At 43.6% G+C, this 27,657-nt stretch overlaps 4 protein-coding genes across 7 annotated transcripts in view; 1 reads left to right on the top strand and 3 right to left on the bottom strand.

The window, feature by feature from the left end:
• The window catches only part of LOC310874110 (serine/threonine-protein kinase tousled-like 2), a 32,511-nt gene extending 21,905 nt beyond the window's left edge, over nt 1-10,606 (bottom strand). The window contains exons 1-3 of the mRNA XM_083786787.1: nt 9,699-10,606; nt 2,269-2,363; nt 1,369-1,434 (exon numbers count right to left, since the gene is read on the bottom strand). Coding sequence (XP_083642913.1) covers nt 1,369-1,434; nt 2,269-2,358 — 156 coding nt within the window. The 5' untranslated portion in view covers nt 2,359-2,363; nt 9,699-10,606. The remainder of the gene's footprint in view (nt 1-1,368; nt 1,435-2,268; nt 2,364-9,698) is intronic.
• The window catches only part of cpn1 (carboxypeptidase N, polypeptide 1), a 409,472-nt gene that overhangs the window by 291,798 nt on the left and 90,017 nt on the right, over nt 1-27,657 (top strand). The window lies entirely within an intron of this gene.
• Nucleotides 17,809-27,657, bottom strand: part of LOC310874982 (integrin beta-3-like) — a 51,950-nt gene continuing 42,101 nt past the window's right edge. For both annotated transcript variants that reach the window (XM_083787966.1, XM_083787967.1), the window contains exons 15-16: nt 21,060-21,226; nt 17,809-17,962 (exon numbers count right to left, since the gene is read on the bottom strand). In XM_083787966.1, coding sequence (XP_083644092.1) covers nt 17,894-17,962; nt 21,060-21,226 — 236 coding nt within the window. In that variant the 3' untranslated portion in view covers nt 17,809-17,893. The remainder of the gene's footprint in view (nt 17,963-21,059; nt 21,227-27,657) is intronic.
• Nucleotides 23,089-25,020, bottom strand: LOC310874983 (heat shock 70 kDa protein 1-like; the record flags this gene model as incomplete). Its single annotated transcript, XM_083787968.1, has 1 exon — nt 23,089-25,020. One exon carries the CDS (start codon nt 25,018-25,020, stop codon nt 23,089-23,091), a length of 1,932 nt encoding a protein of 643 aa, XP_083644094.1.

The raw sequence follows: 27,657 nt of genomic DNA, 5'->3' as shown, positions 1-27,657 counted from the left end.
TTGCTATTTGAACACCTTTTAATCTAAAAATAACGAATAGTCGGAAATAGCCCATCTATGAGCTGCCTCACAACACCTTGCAAGTCAACACACCCCTCCCAAATACACTGAGATTTGGCGGAATTCCTTCGCAGACGATGACGCAACACAGACATTCGCGTTTTATTATTTCAATTCTCCGAAAACATTTGTCAAATTCGCCACTTGGTTCACACACACACCCACACACCCACCCACCCCCTGCACATTTCCATATTTGGGCAAAGGTTCCGCCCAAGCTGGCCGTCTATTGACGTGCAGCAGTGTACATGTTTTTGTTTTAAAAAAGTGAAATTGTACAAAACATTTCAAAATGTTGTAGCCCGTATCAAAACTCATGGCTATGGAACATTTTAGACTGGGGTGTGCAGGAGTGATTGGAAGACGAGACAAGAAGAAGGGATGCACGGGGCCTGGGCCGTGGCTCAGCGGTCCAGGCACCTTGGCTGGTAATCCAGTCTAGCAGTGTGCCGCGGGTTCGACTCCCAATCCCGACGGCCTTTACTGCAAAGACTAATCATTGTGTATATTCCTGCACTATACCTGCATCGAGTGACCTTGGTACATAGAAGTTGATCTATTGAAGATTCTGACCTTCAAAGTACATCATTTTTGTTTTGATTGTATTGCTGTATTGTTGTATTGTTCTTTCTGCTTTGGCAATGTAAACGTATGTTTTCTCATGCCAATAAAGCCCTTTGAATTGAATTGAATTGCATGTCACCCCCCCCCCCCCCCCCCCCATCTCTCTCCTCATTTCCTGTCAGCCTACTGTCTGTCCCTCCATAAAACATATAAAATAAAGGCGAAATAAAGACAAAGAAAAACATAAAAAAAAAGAAGATGCACGATTAATCGCTAGCATAATCGGAATGGGCCATATCGTTATCGGAACGGTCTAAAAACTAGACAAGATTATTGAATTAGTTTTTGTGTACTCATCTCATTCTGTTGTGAAAACAGACACATGGAAAAGAGTATAGGCTTTTTTTTATTGATTGACTGAATCTTTCAGCGCCACCTGGTGGTCACCAGTTTAGGCTTTTGAGTGCCAATTCTCCCATTCTAAAGAAAGAAATAATTTGTAATTCTATTATGCATGTAATGTGCATGTCATCACCTGTACACCAGATTAGAGGAACTTTCAAAATATGGATGAAAATAAAATAAAAAAAATTTTTAAGAATATGGCTACCAAACAGTTTTAACAGGCTATAAGACAGACAGACAGACAGACAGACAGACAGACAGACAGACAGACAGACAGACAGACAGACAGACAGACAGACAGACAGTGGTCATGTGATGTTTGTGTGAGTCTATACTGACCTCCAGCTCGCGGTCGCTGAGTGAGCCCACGCTGCACAGCGATTGGTTGGACGACTCGTTGTGTGCCTGAGAGAGAGAGCAGAATGAATGACGACAGATGAAGAAGTCGACCCACTAACTAACTGGCCGAGGCCCATTCTACAAAATGGATGCCATCTTAAATCAGTGGTTCTCAAAACCGTTTCGTGGCAAGGAACCACCCCCCCCCCTTCCCCCAAATGATATGTATTTGGAAATATGTTGTTCCAGGGACACCCCCCCCCCCCCCCAGAAGTAAAGGTTTGAGTTAAAAACGTTCGCTCTGAAAGAATATATATATATATTCAAAGATTTGTGCCACATTTTCACGATTGTAGATTGTAGCTTGTAGATCTTCTATTTTTTCAATAGCTAAAAGTATAACGTGATATAACGTGTATAACGTGAACACCAAAATGGGGTTCCTTCCTTCTCCCGCCCAGAATGGGTTAACCCATTTTTGGGGGCGGGAACCCCCGTTTGGTGTTATAGCATTATGTCATGCTTTAGCTATTGAAAAATAGCAGATCTACAAGCTCGATTTTATCTTTTGAGAAACCGAAGAACCACTGACATATAGAAACATAGCTTTTTTTCAGAAAACTCTCAGGATGTATAGAAGACATTTTTTTTTTTTAGAATCTGATCTCAGGTCAGAATGGGTTAACCCATTCTGAACGGGAACCCATTTTGGTGTTAGCATCATGTTATGCTTTAGCTATTGAAAAATAGCAGATCTACAAGCTCATAGCGAATCTGATCTCAGGTCAGAATGGGTTAATCAGACCAGTGTGTCTCCAGTGGAAACCTCGTATGAATCTGATCTCAGGTCAGAACGGGTTAAGCATTTGGGTGGGTTTTGGGTGGACGTTAGACACAGACCTTGGCCACCCCGGCTCCAGTGAAGCGGGCCTCCAGCAGCTCCTGCCGGCGGGGGTCCAGGCTGATGCTCTGGCTCTGCAGGTCCTCCATCAAGCCTGGATGGAAAGAGAGAAGAGTGAATGAATAGTTTATTTCGATCTTTCATATAGGGAGACGTTACACATAAACAGTTTACTTTCTTTTCTTTTTTGGTGCTTGTGTTGTTTTGCTTGTGTTTATTTATTTATTTTTGCTTGTTTTTCAGAAGAAAAAAAAAAGAAGAAAACTTGAATGTTGCACTGTTCTGTAGAAATGTTGTTTGAGGACCTGTAAAAGGGATGTACAGATATATTTTCATTTTTATAATTTTTATTTAATGGACAAAAGGGTAGACGTAATAAGCCTTCAGTCTATACCCATATTTATTTTTCCCAGAATAAGAAAAAGAAAAAAAACTGATGAACTAAGAATGTTTTGTATGGAAAGAAAAAACAAACTAATAAACTAAACTAAACTAAAAAAAAGGCATAGGCAGAAGCTTAAAGCTTATTAGTGCCTTGCCTATCCTTATCTCAATGTATTCCAAAATACTGTTGAAGATATGCATCACAATCAACATATAAACAAAACAAACAAATGACATTTATAGAAGAAGAGAAAATTAAAACAAACAAAAAACAAAAACAGAAAACAGACTACGAGAAACATGGGAGGAAAAAAGACAAAAACAGACAAAGCTAAAATGTTATACTTCAGTCCAACACTACATAGCATAACATGGCTCAGCTCCCCACTCATTCCAGGTTATATAATTACACAATAATTCCTGTTTGAGCCTCTTTTTAAATTGTTAAAGAGGAGAGAGGAGGAGGAGAAACACACACACTTCAGACATTTTCAAGATATACCGTAGTCAGTAGGCCTACTAGTCACTTCAGATCTAGCCTGGAACTCACCAATGCTTTTTATGGCATAGGCAGCTCCTGGCAGGATCCGCCGGGAGAAACTATGCACAGCTGCGCGACATGAGACTAATTACTTAGAGCGACAGAGAGAGAGAGGAGCGTGTGTGTGTACATGTGTGCGTGTGTATGTCAATTTTACAAAGGTGCAGACGATCAGAAATCAGCAGAGACTAGAGAGTGAGCAATGTTTGCGCTACTCTATGCCGAATTGAAGTGGACTCAGAACCAGACTTTCTTTTTCATCCCTGGAAATAAAAACGTCTGGGTTACCGAGGCTACTTCAGATCAGCTGTATTGTATTGTAGTATTGAATCGAGAATCATTTTGAATAGACAATCGTTTTGAATCTGGGAAAACAAATGCTTTAGAATAAAAAAATCGAATCGTGACCCCAATAATCGGAATCGAATCGCGGGACACCCAAAGATTCACAGCCCTGACACACACTATCACACTTGTTGTTCCCACTATCGAAACAGCTGCCGCAGGCGAAGACGAAAACCAAGCCAAAACTAAGCTATGACGACTATAGCTGAGACTAAATATATTGACAATTTCAACTAAAAAGGTAGGTACTAGTGGAGAAGAGATTCCAGCAGAACTAGATGAGTCATTTTAAGGTTCCGTGTTATGCACGGGTGTCTGAAAATAGCTGGATCCACAAGCTCACAACGTATCGCATCGTGACACATTTTGAGCTTGTAGATCAGCTGTTTTCTATAGAGACCCATTCAGATTGTGTCAAAGGTCATGTCTCACCTAGACACAGGGCCAATGAAAGGTCATGTCTCACCTAGACACAGGACCAATCAAAGGTCATGTCTCACCTAGACACAGGACCAATCAAAGGTCATGTCTCACCTAGACACAGGACCAATCAAAGGCCATGTCTCACCTAGACACAGGGCCAATGAAAGGTCATGTCTCACCTAGACACAGGACCAATCAAAGGTCATGTCTCACCTAGACACAGGGCCAATCAAAGGTCATGTCTCACCTAGACACAGGGCCAATGAAAGGTCATGTCTCACCTAGACACAGGACCAATCAAAGGTCATGTCTCACCTAGACACAGGGCCAATCAAAGGTCATGTCTCACCTAGACACAGGGCCAATGAAAGGTCATGTCTCACCTAGACACAGGACCAATCAAAGGCCATGTCTCACCTAGACACAGGGCCAATCAAAGGTCATGTCTCACCTAGACACAGGACCAATCAAAGGTCATGTCTCACCTAGACACAGGGCCAATCAAAGGTCATGTCTCACATAGACACAGGGCCAATCAAAGGTCATGTCTCACCTAGACACAGGACCAATCAAAGGCCATGTCTCACCTAGACACAGGACCAATCAAAGGTCATGTCTCACCTAGACACAGGGCCAATCAAAGGTCATGTCTCACATAGACACAGGGCCAATCAAAGGTCATGTCTCACCTAGACACAGGGCCAATCAAAGGCCATGTCTCACCTAGACACAGGACCAATTAAAGGTCATGTCTCACCCAGACACAGGGCCAATCAAAGGCCATGTCTCACCTAGACACAGGGCCAATCAAAGGCCATGTCTCACCTAGACACAGGACCAATCAAAGGCCATGTCTCACCTAGACACAGGGCCAATCAAAGGTCATGTCTCACCTAGACACAGGGCCAATCAAAGGCCATGTCTCACCTAGACACAGGGCCAATCAAAAGCCATGTCTCACCTAGACACAGGACCAATCAAAGCTTTAAGTCAGTCAGACCAAGTGCAGAATCAGACAATTCAAGTCAATGCATCTCTTGACTCTTTACCTGTATCTAGTATTCTGTTTTATATTGCTACTGCAACACCTGACTCTACTCACTGCATATACCTTAACACCGCTTATTCCAATTATGCCACTGATTGGTGTGTAACTATAGCCCAACTACACTACTGCCTGCTGCATGTAAGGAACAGTAGTCTGACCGACGTGTCCTATAACAGTGGTTCCGGTTCATTTTGATTTCTACGACGATTTCTCAGTTGATTTTAATGTCCTTTCTCAGTTCAGAGCGTCTGCGGATGCAGGATGCAAGCTATCTGCATCACCGAGAGAGAGAGAGCGAAGGATACACAGGCCAACGGGGCTCACTCTCCCAAACCTTTTCATGTCAAGTGAAGGACCCCCAAAATGACACTAAGTACGCCCGCGGACCCCCATTTGAAAATATATGTCAAGGACCCTCAGAGGACATTTTTTACAGCTCTAGCGGACAGCGGTGATTTTCAACCATTTTCTTTCCAGGACCCCCAGTTTACCATGCATTAGTCTACGGACCCCCCATGTAATGGCATTTCTACACTCTCAGAGTTACAGACCCATAAGGGCCCATTTTGGTTCCAAACTTATCATTTAGCTGGGGACCCCCCCTGGAACTCCCTCAAGGACCCCCTGGGGGTCCCCGGACCACACTTTGGGAACCACTGCTCTACAGTATACACAGTATAATCGGCACAGATTGCGGCGGAAGAGATTTGTGTCGTCGATGTCGTCGCCGTGTCATTCTTTCGCAAGGGTGTGTTACCCCACATTTGATTGTCCTCCAAAGTATTGTGCAACACAATGACACAGCCGCAAGAAGGAAGGTACAATGGCATGCTCCGCCTCCTCCCGGTGAAATATTTAGCTATATGAAAAGGATCGAATATCCTTGTTCACTTTTACACTGTTCCTGTTGAGTCCTAATGCTTAAGCCCATTTAGGCCTGAAAAAAGTGTCTTCTAAAAATCTCTAAATCAGTTTTATGAAATACCCGTTTCTAGGCCTATATCACTCAATATTTCATGTCAAGGACCCCAGAAATGATCTGTAATTGGCCTCCGAGACCCCCCCATCTGAAAATATGTTGTTCCAGGGAACTGCCGGAAGCAGAGATTTGAGTTAAAAACGTTCGTTCGGGAAAAAAATATATATTCCAAATTTGAGGCACATTTTAACGACTTTTCAAAAATATTATAAAATTATAACATGTTTAAAACATGTGTTTTAAGCATTATGTTATGCTTTAGCTATTTAAAAATTTGCAGCTCTACAAGCTCATAGCTACGAGCTTGTAAATCCGTTTTTTCTTCATTTTTTTTTATGTGGCGCAAATCTTTGAATGTAACATTTTTATTAACTCAAATCTTTGCTTATGGGGGGGTTCCTGGAACAACATAATTTCAGACAAGTTCAAGACTGTCTATTAGACAGTATTTTGGCTGCATTACTGTACATGCTGGAAACAGCAACACATACACAGCACAAGTCAAATTGACCTACTGGGTAACGTGGAATTCTGGAAAAATCTATCAATCACTCTTCTCGTTACCAACTACCCTCTCCTCCCAGGAAGCATCTAAATATGGCTGGTAGGTCTGAAACAGTTAATCAAACTAATCGATGTACTCAATTATGGAAATATATATATATTTTTTTATCATTTAAATAAAATAATCAACCTCTGATTTTAGCATGTCATTAGGGTTGTGATCCTTTAGGATTCTAACCATTCCGGTTCCTTAACGATTCCCTCTTAACGGTCCGATTCTGTAGCAGTTTTATGAAATACCCATGTTTCTATATAAGGACCCCAATTTTTTTATTTAATTGGCCACCGACCCCCATCTGAAAAGATGTTGTTCCAGGGACCCCCCAGAAGCAAAGATTTTAGTTAAAAACATTCGCCCTGAAGGAATATATATATTCAAAGATTTGCGCCACATTTTCACGATTTTTCAAAAATAGCAGACGGTAGACCTATAAGCTCGTAGCGCGGCACTCGGTGCCGCACTATGAGCTTGTAGATCTGCTATTTTTCAATAGCTAAAGTATAAAATAATGCTTAAAGCCAGGTATATTCAGTGATTTCACTCAAAAAACCTTAGGTTTCGTTTTTGGCTGTGGGACCCAGCCTTTCGTCCAATCAGGATAGAGAGTCAAAAACGAAACCTAAGGTTTTTTGACCCCCAGGGGTTAACTGGGGACAGGGAGGAACTCCTTATATGGCCAGCACACACTATAGTAGGGAGGATTATCACAACAAAACAAAAAAATAAGTGATATTTGAATTAAGTGAAATCACTGAATATACCTTTAAAACACCAAAAGGAGTTCCCGCCCAAAATGGGTTAACGATTCCTATAGACAGGGAGTTCCAAATGGACCCTTTAGAGCTCTGTAAAACTTTGAGACTTACAGGTCTGTAACTCCGAGAGTGTACAAATGGAACCAAATGGACCCGGTACAGTACACTCTCTTAAGGCTCATTCGTAGTCTGGATTTTCGGTGGTGAGGTGACCACCGCTCCGGTGGTGAGCTGACCACTGGAGCTGTAATAACGTTGAGCGGTGGTGAGTAAAAACAGAGAGAAGGGCTGGGGCGGTGGTTTGCTCTTCACCGCGGCTCGTGACGTCATGTTGTAGTTCGGTGGTCACCCCACCACCGAAAATCCAGACCCTGAATAACGCTTCAGGGTTATAATGGTCGTTGAGATGTTAAAGGTTTGTGAACCACCGTATTGCAAGAGTATAGCCGACATGAAGTTAGTCCACATGCCAGCTTCTGACAAGTGTGATCAAACCGGCTCCACAAACGGTCCCAAACGTGATGGAAACAGATTCCGGTTCCTCGATGTCGGATCTGGCTCCTCCCATTCCAGATCCCAACCCGGCCTACACATGTCATAGGTGAAAAGTTTCCACCCCAAAAAATATAAAATAAAAATCTAATCTAAAATGCACCTTCTTTCAAGCATCAAGGTTGATTTTTGCATGACCCTGTGCAAAATGTATAGCATAATGCATAAGTGGAAACGTGGACATATACCGGTATATATATATATATTTTTTTTTATACAGGTTTAATGTTTGTTTTTAGTTCAAGGTTGGTTTTAAAAACGCCATTGACAATGAAGGAAAAATTTACGTCATCTTGTCTCTTTATTGTTAACAGTTTCCGTGCCTTGAATGGATTACTCCAGGTTAATGTCGCTGCCGTATCGGACATACCCGCCTTTTGTTTTATGTGTTTAATCCGCCGTAATGTAATGAATCAAAAGAAAATCCGTCTTCGTCGCGGAGTATGAGACTGGATGCCTTCGCTGTGATGACAAAACCGGAAATCGTCACATGCTGTGGGCTGCTAGGGCTTCTGGGAAATTGAGGCCAATGGAAATGCATTGGGTGCAACGCCTCATTGAAACCAATCTTGTGTGCGTCTTCCGCGTGCACCAAGATGGTGGATGCTACACACAGATCATAACAAACCACGGGAGCTTTTTTTGATGGATTTTCGCGGATTAAAAGCCCAAATAATTCAGCGTATGCTCTAAAGGTAATACAACAATCTCGGCAGTGAAGGGGGGTTGATTAAAATGCGGGTTAATCGTAAAAAACAGTCAAACTGTTAATGGCGTTTAATGTTTGTTTTACATCACCATTACATCACCTAATCAACACGAGTTAGACTTTAATATATTAGCGCCCCTCACTTCACACGGGTGTGATTTTTGTAATTACAAATACGCTTCTCAATTATTAATTAAAAAGGTTATTCGATGGAATAATTCATCACTAAGTAAATCGATATTTGCAGCCATAAATGAAAAAGCTTCTATTATCTTAGCATCTCTCAGTAACCTGACTGACACCAACACGAACAAGTACACAGCAGCATTTGGGCTGGCCTTGCCTTCACATCATTCAATAAACAGTCATAGCTTTCTTTCATTAATCTATGAAGTAACTATATGAACCTTTAACAAATACTACATGTGACACTCACTGTAGTGTAGAGGATTATGAAGCTGTGCGTGTGTGTGTGTGTGTGTGTGTGTGTGTGTGTGTGTGTGTGTGTGTGTGTGTGTGTGTGTGTGTGTGTGTGTGTGTGTGTGTGTGTGTGTGTGTGTGAACACGCACGCTACATGCACACAAAGTATACTTTTTTAACTTGTCTACATGAGATGCTGTTGAGTTTGTGTACTAAAAGTTAACTCTAAACTCAGTTCTTAGGCTAATGAATCAATAGTCATGTGAGTGGTGCATGGTCATGGGCTAGACTCTAGAGATATGGTTCTCAAAGTGGGGTCCGACAGGGCGGGGACCCCCAGTGGGGAGCCCCAGTGGTCCTTGAAGGGGTTCCAGCTAGACGAAAATAGACGATCCCCATGGAAAAGCACCTCATGATTTGCCTCTAATAATAAGCTGCACATCATCTATTTCTAGAAAGCTGTTCTCTTATGGGGGTCCATCCATGGCTGCAGTAGGACCCCATGGCTGGCAACATCCTTTCAAATGGGGGGAGGGAGGGTCCGTGGACAAATACATACACATGTTGGGGGTCCTTGACATATGATACATGGCAATGTTTGAGAACCAATAGCCCAACTTCTAGCCTTGGACCAAGACGATCAAAGTCAGACTCGATAAAAAAAAATACATCTTTGATAGTGTTGAAAGGCTATAGTATCAACTCACCTAAAAGGGAGGTCGACTCGTGTCCAGGTACAGCACAGGCAGAAACCCTCTCTCTCCTCCTTTATTATGACTCCCAAATCTCTCTCAAAAGGATCCTTCCTCGCTTGTGTTCACATCATCATGATCCGCTGTGTTTTTCCAGACATCATGGTGGCTGTCCTCTCCTCTCTCTCTCTCTGATCTGATCTGATCTCCTCCCAAGGCTGCTAGCTGCGGGCTGCTGTCTCTCTGATCTGTTCGGCTTCGGCTGCTGCTGGTGGCATCGGGAGGCCGTTGATCCTCGGCCTTTCCTCGGCCCCACCGACCGGGGTGAACACCGCTTCCTCTCTGGAGGAGGAGAGGGAGGCCGACACGACCCGTCCCGTTGTGGTGGATGTAGTAGTTGTTGTTTTTCGGTGTGTGTGTGTGTGTGTGTGACTGTCTGCGAATCGTGATCACTATTTAAGAACGACTACAACAACAACAACAGTCACATCCCTGCTTTCTTTCGTTCCCCGTCCTCTTAACTTTTGATTCGTGTCCGTTTATGTATAATATATCGCGGTACAAACACGCACGCATGCCACGATGATCACTGACCGACTGCACCGTGGCGGTGACACCTTTTTGTTAATGTTTTCGTCCCCCGTTACTACTTCACTTCCTCCGGAGTTTTACGATAAAGGGCGGCGATCATGAACCGAACCTCAACCCCCTCCTCTGGGGGTGAGTGCTGCCGACTGCTGCTCGCTTTGTGCGGATCATTTCACTGCTGAGTGGATCCACAACCTAAAATAAACTACACAATTCCACACACACGCGGTGCAAAATGGACAGCTTTGTGGAAAAAAAAACTAAACTATTTCAGAAGTGTCAAGTTTGCCTCAAATGGGTTCGGAATCAGCCTCGCGACGGCGCAAAGCCCACCTATCTACATCTACACACCAATGTTTACAACGTTCACTCTCACTGACAACACTCTAGTTGCGAGTACATGTTCTGCCCAGCAGATGGAGCCAGTGCATTACTTTACAATACATACAAGTCCACTGACTGGACCTCTGCATTCTCAACCTTTATGAGTGGTGCTGCCACTCCTACGAACAGCTATGTGTGTCCCTATGTTTTTATTTGAAGGACCCACGTTATTATTATTATTATTATTGTTATCATTATTATTATTTAAATATAATAATACATATAATTAAATCTACTTACGAGACTGTACAAATATAACGAAATGGACACTAAAAGGTGCCATTGTTACTCCATTTGGTTCCTAACTGCTGTATCACTCTATTCTACTGTATCCAGGGACAAATTAGCCATTGGGCCAGTGGGGCCGTGACCCAGGGGCCCTTTGCTATCAGGGGCCCTTCGGAGAAATTGGACCGTGAGGTACTAGGTTTGACGCCCTGAAAAGGGCTCCATGGGGCCCTTCATTGGCTGTTGATTTAGTTCAATTTAGGTTAAAAAGATGATAAAAACACGAAAATGCGCGATGAGGGGGGAACCTGCAAATATTACCGGCCCAGGGGCCCTCGTAGGGGTTAATCCGTCCCTGACTGTATCCCCCATTTAGCTGGGGACGTCCCCCTGAAACCTCCCAGGACCCCATGGGTTTGAACTCGTGATGAGAGATTAATCGGCGCACACATCGGTATCGGCCGATATTGGCCTTAACCCATTCTGACCTGAGATCAGATTCATACGAGGTTTCCACTGGACACACACTGGTCTGATTAAAAGGATATATCGGTAATCGGTATCGGTGAAATAGCAGATATTTTATTTTATAATTATTATGTTGAGAGAGAAAAAAGACTGAAAATGCCGTTTGTTATGATGAAGGCTGCAATAATTATATCAATGTTTAGAAAAGAAAATGTCAAAGAATTCAAAACAGTCAACAAGTTGGAACTTTTTTTAATTCAGAGATTATAAGCCTTTTTCAGAGAGGCAAAAACAATAATATTTTCTTAATACAGAAAATGAGCCATAACAGCAATTACTTATATCGGATATCGATATCGGCCAAAATGTCTCATCGGTACATCCCTAGTTTGAACCATTGCTTTAATTCAGTGCTTTTCAACCTTTTTCATATCGAGGCCCATTATTTATTCTGCATTTGAGCCACGTACGGACCAACCATTTGATGACATTTTAGCCTCTCAGACCCAAAACGTAGAATATTTTGGTGTCGTTTGGTGTCCACAATTCAATGCTGTAGGTAGGAGATAACAGGCAAACGATAAAAATGACAATTTGTCTACATTCTCTCTAATGTAGACAGTGGACTTCTTGTACATTAAGTAATGCAGATGTTTAACTCTTGAGAGGTCCATTTGGTTTCATTTTACGCTCACGAGTTAAAGATATATACCGGTAGGTATAGCCTAGGGTTCATTTGGTTACCATTTAGCTGGGGACCACCTGGAACCCCCTCAAGGACCACTGGTGGTCCCGGACCACTGGTTGAAAACCACTTCTTTAATTGAATACTTCTTCCTACATATTCACTAAAAGTGAAATGTTCCACCTGTTTGGAAGACAATTAGACAAATCAGTATCCCATTTAAATGTCTCTTAGGTTGTCATTCATTGTGAATTTGTGAGTCATTTGCTCACATGGTCTGTTCCATTTACCCATAGCCTAATAAGCCAAATTTATACTTAGTCATAAGACAGTACTATTATGTAGTATGTACTATGTACTATACCCTTAGTAGCGGCTTATGCCATCAGGTAGGAGGTACGAGGTCCATGCGTGCAAGTATAATAGGTACAAGCGTTCCTTTGTCCCTCTATCAATCACACTCGACCCCTACGCAGACAGGGTAGGGGCCGAAGGTTTTGAGGTGATGTTCCTCCCCTCTTTTGCACTAGTTATGTTGGTGTGTGGTATTTTAATGTTGTACGGGTCACTGTGTGCCTTTGATGTCTTGTATTGTATTGTATTGTATCTGTATGCTGCAGGGCGGGTCCTTGGGGTCCAAGACAAATTTCTCCTTCGGGAGACAAAATAAAGAAACCTTGAACCTTGACAGTGTAGCTCACTGTAACGTGATGATAGTAACACTGCTCTGTTACAGCAATTGTAACTGCTAAAATGTAGTAGAACTGCATTTAGTATAACTCTAAATGCATGCTATACTTTTTAATGACGTTTTGCCCTGTGAAACACTGCAGGCTTTTTGACGGGATACAACAAAGAAAGCTTTGATTTCAGTCGGTGTATATAGTTGATCCAGCTTCTTACGATTTGATGACGGGTAGAATTGTGAACGCTGATAGAAGTATAGAGTTCACACAATACACCAACAACTGCAACTGCCAGCTACTGATTTGATTTTGATTTGACCAACTGCAAACTGCATCGAACATGTTTGAGATGTTTAAAGACTTGCTTGATTGATTGAAATATGTATTACCAGTTTGCAGAATTACGGTACATTTCCAGCACAACTCAATGCAAAGACTGTTAACTGTGACTGGACGACCCAATAAAGCATTACACTTGTTTACAAGAGTCCACCTTGTTCAATTCATCAAAACATTTAGAGACGTACAAATAGACACTTCTATATAGCCAAAGAACAGAACAGGAATTCATCATAAAGGAGGTAAAAAGGGAAAAGAAACATATACAGTGAGGGGAAAAAGGGGTGTGTTTGTTTTAAGGAGTCAAGGGATTCGCAAGACTCGCAAGATTCGCAAGACAAACAGGAATATTTGTGGATGTACATTTGTTTGACTGTGACATTTTTAAAAATAATATTTTCAATGTTTGTGCAGTAATCCCTATATACACCGGTAATAATCTATTCAAATTAGAATAAAACAATGTGTAATCCAAGGCCTTATGTTACAATTACAAAAATAAATTCTACACTGTCATTTGTATTCAGTAACTGAGTACTTACACAAACCACAGGCATTTGCTTTGAGTTCCTACTGCCAACAGAATGATACGAGCATCTCATTTAGACCCCCTTCAATCATAACAATTATTATTATAATTTAAAAAAATGAGACTTCCCTGGAAACTAGAGGTTTACATAAACAATACAAACTTTATTAAGGCAAAGAAATATGATTGTCAAAAAAAACACATTGGAATGTTAAAAGTAAAACATCAAAACATACAGTATTCACTGACTTGTTGATGTGCATTAAGTCCAATTGTACAGTATGGGAGGAACTTAGGAAGTGAGACCTGCCCCGTGAAGGAGCTGTATACTATTTACAACAGCAAGACAAATCCATTAGAAATATCACTACAAATATGTGGTCTTTTGCAGGAAGAAAGCCTTTCCATTCGAACAGTGTTCTACTGTAGATGTACAGATAAATATATTTTGAGAGATGTTATTTGAATACTGCATCTTGACCACTTAAACACTCATTGACTGGGGCCTGCATCACATTGCGAGAGCTTGGAGGTCTGCTATTATTTGCAGAATGTCTGCCTACAGAATAGGGACAGTATAGTAAATGAAATGGTCTGCAAGTCTAAGATCTTCATCAAAGTGTGTGTTACAGCCATCCGTGCGCGCGGCGCACGCACGCACACACGCACACACACACACACGCACACACACACACACGCACACACACACACACACACACACACACACACACACACACACACACACACAGGCAGTACCTGCTCATCGGGAGCAGTTAGGGCGTTGCTCAAGGGCACTTTGACACAAACCCCGAAAGAGCCCGGAGCTTGAACTTAGTCTAAACCTGGTCCCATCCTTCTTTGAGGGGCACATGTATGTAGGCTACTACGAATGGACAATTTTGAGTGTTTGTGTAAACACAAACATTGTGTAACACAGACATTGACGACAAAGGTGAGGACACAAATTGTAATTGGCCGGAATGAGATGATGTATGATACTACGATGATAAGAGCGCCCCTCAGTTCACACAGGTGTGATTTTTCCCTCTACACACCAAATGCCTTTGTTTGTAAATTGACAATCTTCGCTGTTGTACGACATAGGCAGGCTTAAGTGGTTATCAATCATGCTTGAAAAAAATCACACCAGTGTGAACCGAGTGGTGCAACTCCGTGTGGGCGGGGGTCCCCGGTGGGTCCCCGGAACTTCCAGGCCCACAGGAACGCGCCCACGTCCGAAACGGTCGAGAAATGACAGAGTTACTGTGTGGGGGAATTAGCATTTAGCAGACACCTCTCCCCCTCCCTCTCCCTCTCTCTCTCTCTCTCTGTTTCTAGCACAACAGCGCCACTTTTGCCCCTACTGGTAGGTACTCTAAACATAGGGACGGACATAGGGACAGGTACGCGGACATAGGGACATTGCTGTTCCTTGGAGTGGTTGCACCACTCAAAAGGTGTGTGCATTCGCACAAGTACATGTGAGCAGATATGGGGTGGTACAGTACGGGGGTGGGGGTGGTGTACTCCTACACAGCAGAAGGGTGGGGAAAAGAGTTTGGGAACCGTTGCTTTGGATTGGCCCCGATTACTGGCCAGAATTCAGCTGCTTCCATCCTTCCATGTGTTGAACATACTGTTCCATCCTATATCAGAAGATGTGTCTTTACATTTCCACGCAAAAAACATTATACTCTTTATGGAAGGTGGTTCTGCACACAGGAAATGGCTTATCTTTGGGGGGGGGGGGGCGTCTGTTCCTTAGACTCTGTTTCTTTTTAGGACAGTGACAGACGGCGCTCTCAAAACCACATTATTATCCATATTGAAATGCCACTTATCTGAAAGTTGGCAGAAAGCATTATCTCACCATATAGTCCAAATAACAGGAAACCACAACAGCTTGATAGGAAGGGAATTGTGAGTGTCACTTTATAATGTAGGCTATGTGTGTTTTGCACAACACTATCTGCTTCTGGTCATGAACTAAAGAATGCGCTCGGCATTCCTCCAGTCAAGTTGATTGGACTATTGGCATTCCCAGTCTCCCATATCGTACGACGTTCAGGCAAAAATCTTTATCGCCGCCAATTGGAAGTGGAACGGCGGAAATCCCTTGTACAGCATGTCATTGGAATCATTTTATACATATTTACAGGCACAAATAATTTTTTACATCTTCAGTCTAGTGACAGTAGAGACCTGCACATGATACACAAACCCACAGTGTTCATCTCAAAGCATTTGTAACTCTTGAGAGTGTATAATGTTACATCTGTACACTCTCAGAGTTAAGGGGAGGGAGTGTATAAGTGATATTTATTTTGTTAAAATAAGCGGAAACTATCTCGATATTCCGATCATTGAGTGTTTAGTCTATGGCAGGGTCTGTGTGTGTGTGTGTGTGTGTGTGTGTGTGTGTGTGTGTCAGTCTTTTGTCCGAAGTTAACCGCAAACCGCTGGAGAAGCTTATAATAGTTTTGGATTTTTCATTATAGTTCAGTTTTAGCGCCCCAGACTGTGTCTTCCGTGAGGAGGAGGCCCAACAGACCCACGGTGAGGCCTTTAGGAGGGCCATTCAGCCCACGGTGAGGCCTTTAGGAGGGCCATTCAGCCCACGGTAAGCCCTTTAGGAGGGCCATTCAAGCCGCAAACGGAGCCTTGCGGCACCTCCGTTGGCCCCGGTGGAGCCTTGCGGAACCATTACGGCTCAAGAATCCGCCACTCCTGAATGAAGTGTCTGGTGCTGGGTGTCTGGTGTTTTGGAGTCTGGTGTAACGCACAGGTCCTGGGCCTGGTGAGAGCAGGAGTGGACCTGGTTGAGACGTACTGTAGGAGGGGCCCCGGACAGGAGTCAACCCACAGAGCCTATAGTCCTTCCACACGCCAGACCTCCCAGTGCAGGCAGGGTATAGTTCGGGAGCGGCAGAGCGGCGGTCTTTCCCTAATGGGAGTGATCGAGGGTAGCTACTGGGACGTAAGCCGGGATCACTTGATCACTCCCGGCTGGGTCACCCGAGTGAGGGGCATGATGTTGGGAGACCCGGAACCCTGATGACCTTATTGGGATACATCACTGAGGACACGTCCCAGGTGCATCCATGCGATGTTTTTTCCGTTCCTAGTTAGTGTTGACGTATTCTTTCCCTTCTAATTCAGTTAGTTTTAGTTCGTTTTTAGAGCGGGTTTGCTAGTTTTTATTTAGTTTTAGTTTTCAATCCTGCATCTGACGGATAAGGATTGAAATGTAACAAAAACTCAAGAAAAGATAGCATTTAAAAAATATATATTCAGTTACAGATTAAGCTAAAAAATAAATTGACAAAAACTAAAACTAAGGCCATTTTGTCTATTAGTTAGTTTTAGTTAGTTTTGTAAACACAATACAGTGTTTAGTTATCGTTTTTCTTTTCTAGTTTTTATTGAGTTAGTTTTAGTTAACTATTAATAAGCTTGCGCCGGAACCGCTTAGTGCCAAACGTTGTATGCACACTGCTAGTATAGGCCACAGAATACCTCCAAACTAATATTATTGTCCACATGTTTTATATATCTAAATATTTAACTTTAACAGAAGTCAATGGGGCCGTGATCGAGCTGAAACCTCGCCCAGATGCGGCGTCAATACGTCATAGATATGTCATAGATGACCGACATCATAAGAAGTCCGAGATCCACTGAGACACACCGTTCCCTTTTCCCATTTTTGGTGTTAGCATTGTTATGCTTTAGCTATTGAAAAATAGCAGATCTACAAGCTCATAGCTCACGAGCTTGTAGGTCTGCTATTTTTGAAAAATCGAAGAACGACTGACATAGAAACATAGCTTTTTCAGAAAACTGTCAGGATGTAGAAGACATTTATAGAATCTGATCTCAGGTCAAAATGGGTTAAGGATCCCGAAATCCACAAGATGTCAAGCTTCTTCTTTTTTTTGAGGGCCCCTCCTATGTCCAGCTTTCGGTGTGTGTAAACCACATTTTGTCCTAACACAAAGATTGAATGCCATTGACAATGAATGGACAATTTTGAGTGTTTGTGTAAACACAAACATTGCGTAACACAAACATTGAAGAAGAAGGTGAGGACGCAATTTCGGATTGGTATATATATATATATATATATATATATATATATATATATATATATATATTATTTGTTTTTGACAAAAACATATCGCTTACACCCCATTTAAATGAACACTGTGTGTTGTTGTGTTTTACACTGTATGGTGCCATTCCAGATAGAACCAGCAGAGTCCATGCCAATGGTCCCTGGTCGTTGGGGAGTCGATGGTCGGCATCAGTCCTTGCCTCTGTACGTGATGTTTGTGAACGTGGACGTGGCTCCTTTGTACAGAGGGTTGTGTCCCTGTGGAGCAAAATGACAGAGAGTTAGTTCAGTCAGACAGACAACTCACGAATAGATTTAACCAATATTTGTCATAGAATGAGAATACAAGTGTGCATATGATGGCGTTCGGCTCTGCTGCATTTTCTCCCTGCTCGGCACGATCAAACACCATCATTAAACATTAAGAGCAGGGAGATATACAATAAAAAACCCTATGAGGAGCATAAATAACAGAGCCCACTGGTGGTGCTGGGGTGGTGGTGGGAGCAAACATCATATAACAACCAGGAACCATATGCAGAGGAAGGCAGGAAGAGCATGCAGTCTAGTGAGCTTAAGTAGCCCGCCCAATTGGTCAGCTGACTGCCACATCAGCGAATGACGTGTGGGTCTTGCACACACTTATGCACCCACATAGAAATGCAGCATATTAACCCCTTGAGTATATGTATGCGCCCTTGAGCACGGCATGAAACCCCTCGAATATAGCTGACTGAACTAACTCCGCAAGCTACGTATCCTTTAATCATTTAATGTCACCTATAGGGCCAGTGACAGGGACGTGCACACATAGACATCAAAGGGGGCCCTGCCCTTTTTCCCCCGTCTGTAAAACCAGACCATAAATTTACTACGGTGAAAGAAATGCAAATGCCACTACCTTTCCATGCCAAGACGGAAGGCAGCATTCAGGAGAATTGCTTTTTTCCCAAAGTCTCCTGAACTTGAACACGCAGTATTTTGCGTTGAGCAAATTTGTTTAGAAATCCATGTCGTTACACACCGCATCTCCACTAGCTAAAGGGTGCTGGGTTGCACCCCGAAAACAGCTAATCTACAAGCTCTCAATGCGTCGCAGCACGACGCGTTGTGAGCTTGTAGATCTGCTATATTTCGCTACGTTTGTCCAAAAGTGCCCTCTTACGGGATGTCAGCCCCTGCCTCTCTAACACTTGGAATTCGAGTGTATACATACAGTTATTTACTGTATGACTTTTACATTTTTTAATCTAAGAATTTCAATATCTTCTAGGAGGTCACGTCCCAATTTAACAATTCTTTTTATCATCCCTTTTGTCTCCGTGTTGTCGCCTTTCCAGCACCCTATACGCTCTTGTAAGGGCCTAGTTCAGTTGTACGAGTCCTTCTCTGACCACAGACGGTTCACGTCCTGTTCTATAGTGACAGGGTGTGGTCTACAGTAAAGACACAGTAAAGACTACAGTAAAGGCACAGAGGAGAAAACGGCAGTGGTATACTTGAATTAAGGTACACAAGTATTGGCATCAAAATGCACTTACGGTGTGTGGAGTTTTGTATAGCACTGTATAACATGCGTATATACATATGTGCGTGTGTGCATACTGTATGTGCGTGTGTGCGTGCCTGTAGTGCGAGGCCACAGCTACTACCAGTAAAGAAGGCTAATTAGCATCAGTTAATTTCAGAGACCCAGCCCTTCCCCGGGGAGCCTTTTGTTCTTCTAACAGCATGGTAACAGCATGCCACAAAGAAATAATTCAAAATGTGTGTGTGTGTGTGTGTGTGTGTGTGTGTGTGTGTGTGTGTGTGTGTGTGTGTGTGCATGCGTGCGTGCGATACAGACAGACAGACGGATAACACGGCAATTCCTTGAACTCAAAAAGGGTCAACAAAAAGGTCCATTTTGTTGACCCTTTTTGAGTTCAAGGAATTGCCGTGTTTTTGTTGTTACTCAAAATAAATGCTATGTTTCCTCCGCCCAGGGACTCAAACATACAGAAATACATTATGATTTTTCTTTATCTGATGTATTTATTTAGTTTGGAAAATGTTTTAAAAAAACTAAAAGGATATTTTACTTGAATGTATAGTGAGAATGAACAGAGGGGGAGGACTGTGGTATATACAGGTCGGGTACATTCATAAAAAAGTCCAACATCAACAACCAGATGGTGTTACATGTTGGCATGGTGACCAGATTTGACTGAGAGCCTGCCATCGGACAACCTCCAGCTTTTCACCAGAGGAGTTTTTTTTTTTTTTTTTTTTTCAAAATGAGTTAATAGCACAGGCAGACTCTTCACATACCAGAGTACGTCTGAAATAAGTGTCAGAGCTGAAATGTAAATATGAAATAAATGCTTAGACATGTAGCTAGGGGTAATGTCAAGAGTCCACAGAAGTGAACCTTTCAAGCCTGTTTTCTCAACTCGCTGTTTTTACTCGCTGATGTTTTTACATTACTCTATAAGCCATATCTCCAAAACTGTTGGGTCAAACTGAACAACCAATATGTCAATTTGAAGCTATGATTCCCTGAGAATCCCTGAGAAAATCCAATGGCAGCCCCTCAGTCAAATTTGGCCACACAGCATTCAGACATCACTTTCCTCAGTCATATTTGAGCTACAACCGTAAGTAGCAGAAGTAGCAACGAAAGGCAATGTGACAGCGATGGAAATGGTCGTGTAAACACGTCAAAAGAAAGATTATTTTCCCTTCCCCCTTTTTTCCCCAATTTAGTCGTCATGCCATTTTCCTGTATTCCTCCGCACACTTTACTGTTGTTACTGTGTCGTTGGATCCATACTGGCGCACCTGCCGGTGAGGGGCGTCCAGTGGGAGGAGGACACAGTGGTGTTTCCATCCAATTACTCCGCCCGCTTCCCTCCCTCGAACACGCTTAGGGCCGATTCATACTCCTATTTTACCGCTGTAGTGCCGAAATGATTTCGGCTCGTCAGAAACTTTCAGTAGCACCGAAGAGCCGACTTTAGGACGGTACCCGCCCCCCCCCCGAACCTCACATGACGTCACATTGTAGGCTCTACAGAGCCGAACCGACTTTTATTCGGCTCAAAATAGGAGTATGAATCGTGCCTTAGGATTCGAACCCCTAGTCTCCACGATGGTGGACAACACCCCACCCTGCCCTGTGCCACTGGAGAACGTACTCACAGGAAGCATCATTTGATCTGTATACAGCTAGATTCTTGTTCAAACATCTCAGTCGGATTCCTTAATTTCTTTTGCCAATAAAAGAAAAAAAAACATAGAATACAACGCCTCCAGATTCAGAGAGGAAAAATAACTAAAACGATATACGGTGTATACAGTGAAGCCGTCGCCTCACCGTGTCCCACTTGGCCCGAGCTCTCTCCTCCTCGAACTTGGCGAACTCGCGGCGGTCGTGGATGGTGACCAGCAGCTTCCAGATGAGCAGCGCGGCCAGGCCCAGGAACAAGATGGCGCCGGCCACCGACAACAGCACCACCAGGATGTCTGGGCCCTTGGGGCAGTCTGGTGGACATGGAAGAAGGAAGGAAAGGCAAGATGAAAGACTACCTTCAACTCAAGGTTCAAGAAGATTCAAGGTCTTTTTGAGGGGCGCTATACGCACATGCTTTGTGTGTTTGTGTGTACGAGCCGTGTCCGTGTTTGTAGCACGGTATGTGATGATTTGATTGGCTGAGCACAGAATAATGATGTGTGATGATAAAGAGCGCCCCTTTTTTGAGTGGTGCAACCACTCCTACAACCAACAATTCCCATTGCAGTCAGAACTGCAGCATCACTCCCAATCTTCCGCCGTAGTCTGAAAACCCACCTTTTCAGACTCCATCATGGCCCATAGCACTTACCCTACCCCCTTAGATAGCATTTCTGTAGACTTAGATAGCATTTGATACAGACTTATAGCATGTTATGTAGACAGCAATATAATTGCATTGTATATAGTCATAGCACGCCATAGTACATATGTATAGCATAGTAGTATATATATATAGTTTATATGTATAGTCTCATAATATAGATATTCCACTGTTACTTTCTTAGCTTACGCATGTTTCATGATAAATGCTTTTTTGTGATGTATTCCCATGCTTTTTGTTCTTGCTTAATGTAAGTCGCTCTGGATTAAGAGCGTCTGCTAAATGCCTAAATTGTAAATTGTAAGCAATGTCCGAGAGAGAGAGAGAGAGAGAGAGAGAGAGAGAGGTGGGGAGCTGCACCACTCAGTTCACACGGGTGTGATTTTTTATTGTCACGTTAACTAGTGCAAAAATATTACACCCGTGTGAAGTGAGGGGCTGGCTCTCTTATCATCGTACATTATCATACACCATCTCATTCCGGCCAATCACAATTTGTGTCCTCAACTTCGTCATCAATGTTTGTGTTTACACAAGTAACATTTGACATAATTTGACTATGACATAAAATGTACACTATGACGTAAAATTCTCCATTCATTGTCAATGGGAATTTAATGTTTGTGTAGGACAAAGTTTGTGAACATAAACTGATTGATTGATTGATTGATTGAAGTATGTATTAACAGTTTGCAGAATTAAAGTACATTTCAAGCACAACTCAATACAAAAAAAACTGCTGTGTATAGCTTGTGTGAATTGAGCGGCGCTCAAAAATATAAAGAATACGTATATTATATATGCTTTGGAAAATTGTCAGACATAATTTAAAGTATACACGATTATAACACGCACGGTATATCATTATCAGACCTAAATTTAAAAATTATTATATGTAGTTGGCCCCTCATTTGTAAAAATAAATGTAGATATAAAATATATATATATATATAAAAAAAAGGCCTATTTAAAAACTATATATGAAAATGCCCAATGATCTCAGTGTTCTGGTATAGACCGACATGAGCGCCGATACAGAAGAGTAAAGGAAAAATAATCTGATAAGCTTTTGCAAAAACCTGTACATTTTACTTTTCTTTTCCTAACTTATTGAACTCAAATCGTTTTGCCAACCACCTATAAGGGAGCATAGATGATCGTAGACAGGTGCAGTGGAGAGCTGGTTTATATAGAAATATACCGGCATACATTTACTTAGACATTACATAATTAATTATTTCTCTTTCCTCCAAAATTTAGCAAAAATATAAAGTATAGTAAATTATTCATGAACAACAACAGAACTCAAATACAGTAATGGCAACAACCCATAATCAGATTTTGGATTTACAAGTATGGATTCCATTGTTTCTTTAAAACGGTGAAATAATAATACATTATATATAAATAATAATAATTTGACCGATTTGATCCCGCAAGGGGATTGAATGCTGCCCAAATGATTGGAGATCAGACTGAAGGGCGTTAAGTGAAGTCCATCATTTCATTTTAGTCGACCTCCTCAATGGTCGGGCCTTGAGAAGTCCCCTGTGTGTCCCCAGCGCTGTAGCTTCCGCCCGCGGGCACTGCGTCTGCGGCGTACGCCTTGCTCGCGATGGGTCCGCACACCTTCTCCAGCTCTTTGAGCTGATGCTCGTACTCGTCCTTATCGGCCAGCTGGTTGCTCTCCATCCAGGCGATGGCCTGCTCGCACAGCTCGACAACCTTCTTCTGCTCCTCCTCGCTGATCTTCACCTTCGCCGTGTCCTCCTGCACGGATTTCTTCATTTGATAGGCGTAGGACTCCAGGGAGTTCCTGGCGGTCACCTTCTCCCGCTGCACGTCGTCCTCGGCCTTGTACGTCTCGGCGTCCCGCACCATCTTCTCGATGTCGTCCTTGCTGAGCCGGCCCTTGTCGTTGGTGATAGTGATGTTGTTCTTTTTACCCGTGCACTTATCCAACGCCGACACGTTCAGGATGCCGTTGGCGTCGATGTCAAAGGTGACCTCGATCTGAGGAACCCCTCGGGGAACGGGCGGGAGTCCCGCCAGGTCGAACTTGCCCAGCAGATTGTTGTCCTTGGTCATTGGTCGCTCTCCCTCGTACACCTGGATGTGGACCCCGGGCTGGTTGTCGACGTACGTGGTGAAGGTCTGGGTTTGTTTGGTGGGGATGGTGGTGTTCCGCTTGATGAGGTTCGTCATGACTCCTCCGGCCGTCTCGATGCCGAGGGACAGAGGTGCCACGTCCAGCAGCAGCAGGTCCTTCACGTTTCCCGACGTGTCGCCCGACAGAATGGCGGCCTGCACGGCGGCCCCATAAGCCACCGCCTCGTCGGGGTTTATGCTCTTGTTCAGCTCCTTGCCGTTGAAGAAATCCTGCAGGAGTTTCTGTATCTTGGGGATTCTGGTCGAGCCTCCGACCAGGACGACCTCGTGAATGCTTCCCTTGCCCAGTTTGGCGTCTCGGAGGGCTTTCTCCACGGGCTCCAGTGTTCCCCGGAAGAGGTCCGAGCACAGCTCCTCGAAGCGAGCCCTGGTGATGGAGGTGTAGAAGTCGATGCCCTCACAAAGGGAGTCGATCTCGATGCTAGCCTGAGAGCTGGAGGACAGGGTTCTCTTGGCCCTCTCGCCAGCCGTGCGCAGCCTCCTCAGAGCCCTCTTATTCTGGCTGATGTCCTTCTTGTGTTTCCTCTTGAACTCGTCCACAAAGTGGTTGACCACGCGGTTGTCAAAGTCCTCTCCTCCCAGGTGAGTGTCGCCGGCCGTGGACCTCACCTCAAAGATGCCGTCCTCGATCGTCAGGATGGACACGTCGAAGGTGCCCCCGCCCAGGTCAAAGATGAGGATGTTGCGCTCTCCCGACCCGATCTTGTCCAGTCCGTACGCGATGGCGGCCGCCGTCGGCTCGTTGATTATCCTCAGTATGTTCAGCCCCGCGATGGCGCCGGCGTCCTTCGTGGCCTGCCTCTGCGAGTCGTTGAAGTAAGCCGGCACCGTGACGACAGCGTTGTTCACCTCGTGGCCCAGGTAGGCCTCGGCGACCTCCTTCATCTTCACCAAGATCATGGAGGAGATCGCCTCCGGGTCGAAGCATCTGTTCTCCCCCTTGTATTCCACCTGGACTTTGGGCTTCCCTCCGTCACTCACCACCGCGAAGGGCCAGAGCTTCATGTCCGACTGCACCACGGCATCCTCAAACTTGCGGCCGATGAGCCGCTTGGCGTCGAACACGGTGTTGGCGGGGTTCATGGCCACCTGGTTCTTGGCCGCGTCTCCGACGAGTCTCTCCGTCGGGGTGAACGCCACGTAGCTGGGCGTGGTCCTGTTGCCCTGGTCGTTGGCGATGATCTCGACCTTGCCGTGCTGGTAGACCCCCACACAGGAGTAGGTGGTCCCCAGGTCAATGCCGATCGCGACACCTCCTCTTGCATCGGACATCTCGAATAACTACCTAAATTTAGACTTGAGCCACTACTAGCTCTGTACCATATAACAAATTAAAGCGGCACAGGCTTTTATAAGTGTGACAGTGTGACATCAGTTACTTTCCGACCTCGCATTGTGATTGGCTGAGAGGCAGAGAGTGTTAGAGAGGCAGGGGCTGAAATCCCGTAAGTGGTCACTTTTGGACCAAAATAGCGAAAATAGCTGCTATTTTTTGCTGGCGCAACCCAGCACTCTTTAGCTAGTGGAGATGTGGTGTACGATTTTGGATTTTGAAACAAATCTGTTCAACACAAAATGCTACGTTTCCAAGTTCAGGAGACAGGAGAAGCTATTCTGAATGCTTGCCTTCCGGCATGGCATGGAAAGGAGTGGCATGTTGCATTTCTTTCAACGTATAGTAAAATGCTGCATTCGTGGTCTGGAGAGGGCAGTCCCTCAGTTGTTTTACAGAAGGGTAAAAGGGAAGGGGGCGCGCGCGTGTGTGCGTGAGTGTGCGCGTGTGTGCGTGCGTATACTGCATGTGTATGTGTTGTGGTTTCCGTTGTCTGTAGCCAATGGCACAGCGGCACCATCTTTTATGGCCGACATCAAAGGCCCCACTCCTCCGTTGGCCTCTTGCCATCACTCTTCTCCTCCGTTATTGGCCTCTGTCCATCATTCTTCTCCTCCACTACCTCCGTGAACGCTCTCTCTACCACTTCCTGATCTTCTGTCCCGGCGTCGCAGTTCACTGTCATTATGGCTGACATGCAGTGGTGGAAAAAAGCTCTCAAATGTTTTACTTAAGTAAAAGTTTAAATACCGCAATGTAGATGTACTCTGTTACAAGTAGAAGTGCCGTGTTAAAAATGTACTCAAGTAAAAGTACAAAAGTAGCGGCATCAAAATGTACTTAAAGTACTAAAAGTAAAAGTACTCATATTGCAGAATGTCCCATTTCACAAGTTCAAAAATGTGTACAAAATCTTTTGAAAATAGCCGATCTACAAGCTCACAATGCAGATTTTGTAGATCTGCCATTTTCAAGTAACTATAGTAACTAGTACGTTTTCAAATCAATCAATCAATGTACTTAATTAAGCACAGTACTTAAGTAAATTTATTTAGTTACTTTCCGCCACTGCTGACATGCTGTACTACCAGGCCTTCCGAAACAAATCACTGCGATTGCTCATGCGTTTTATCAACTGCACTTTCCACTTTCTTAGTTTGTTTCCATTTTTAGACCTAGTCTAGAGTATTTATTTCTTGTTCGTGTTGCTAAATCCTTCTTCATTCAATTGTGGCATTATTTATTATTAATTTATTAATAAGCTTAACAATGTACATACTGGTTGATGGCTGAGCAGGGAGGGATGTGTGGCTTCAAATCTAACTAGGGATGTCCCTAATACTGAATACCGAATACCAATACCAGTGTTGTGGTCTCGTGTTGTGTTTATAGCTATCTAGCTATATATATATATACTATATAGCTACATATATACATATATATATCTCGTGTTGTGTTTATAGCAGACTCCTCACTCAAATGTGCCCTTGCAGTTTGGGCAACTCCAAAGCAAACTCCACATGCTCCAACATTGTATTTACCTGCCATAGTGTCAACCCCTTACCCCTGTGTCAGATCAGGGCTTAGATTGGCATATATTCAACGATACCGATATGACAAATAGGGGCTGATACCGATACAGTATCTCTAAATCTAACTAAGGAATATTGTTTGCGCAAATTTGTTCTGTTACTTTGTTTAATTTCTTTAAAACAACGGAAGATATGCGAGATGTACTCCAGCGCGCTGCTGACCAGCGCACCTGATCCCAGTCAAAACACTGCAATGAGCTCCATGAGCGTCTGAGAATGTGCTCCGTCAGCCAGCCTGCCGAAAGAACGCTTTAATAGCGCTCTGCTCGTTTGTCTCCTCCTGCTCCACACTTCCTCTTCTATCACTCCAGTCCTCGCTACGCCTCTGCCTTCTGAAACGTGTCGTTGTTCATGTTTCGGTTACATTACTTTTAGAGTAGAGTTTAGAGTGTCCCCCACGCAGTGCAACTAAAGCGATATATACTGTGCAGCAGTAAATCACACAAGACATGACATGATGTAGAAAGAATAAGGAGCGAGGGCATAGCTGAATGGGTAGTCTAGTGGCCTCCTCAAGTGTCCCTGAGGAAGACTATTAACCCCCCGTTCTTTATTACAATATTACAATATTACAATTTATTGCAATATTACACGAGAGGGTGTGGTTTAACGTGATTATTGCCACGTTAGTGATGCGGTAAGGAACGAGACGAAGTAGAGTTCCGCAAGCATCACTGAAGTGGCAATAATCACGTTAAACCACACCCTCTCTTGTAATATTGCAATTCTACAACAGTTTACCCTTAAAACGAAGAAATTCGCTGAAAAAATATATTGTTTTAATGACAGATGTAGACACTACGACCACAAATGTCCCAAGAAACTAGCTAGCCTAGCCACCGAGTTTGCTAGCGCTCTGGGAGAACAGAGCAGCTGAATTCTTTGTTTTGATTAGGTGGTGAACGGTGCTGGTTTGACCCACGGCTAGAAGCCGTTTCAACCAATCAGATTGCTTTCCTCGAAACGACCTGTTGTAGAATGTAT

Source organism: Protomyctophum parallelum, assembly GCF_964188405.1.
Source record: "Protomyctophum parallelum genome assembly, chromosome: 17".
Taxonomy (NCBI): domain Eukaryota; kingdom Metazoa; phylum Chordata; class Actinopteri; order Myctophiformes; family Myctophidae; genus Protomyctophum; species Protomyctophum parallelum.
This window is presented reverse-complemented; position numbering and strand designations above follow the sequence as displayed.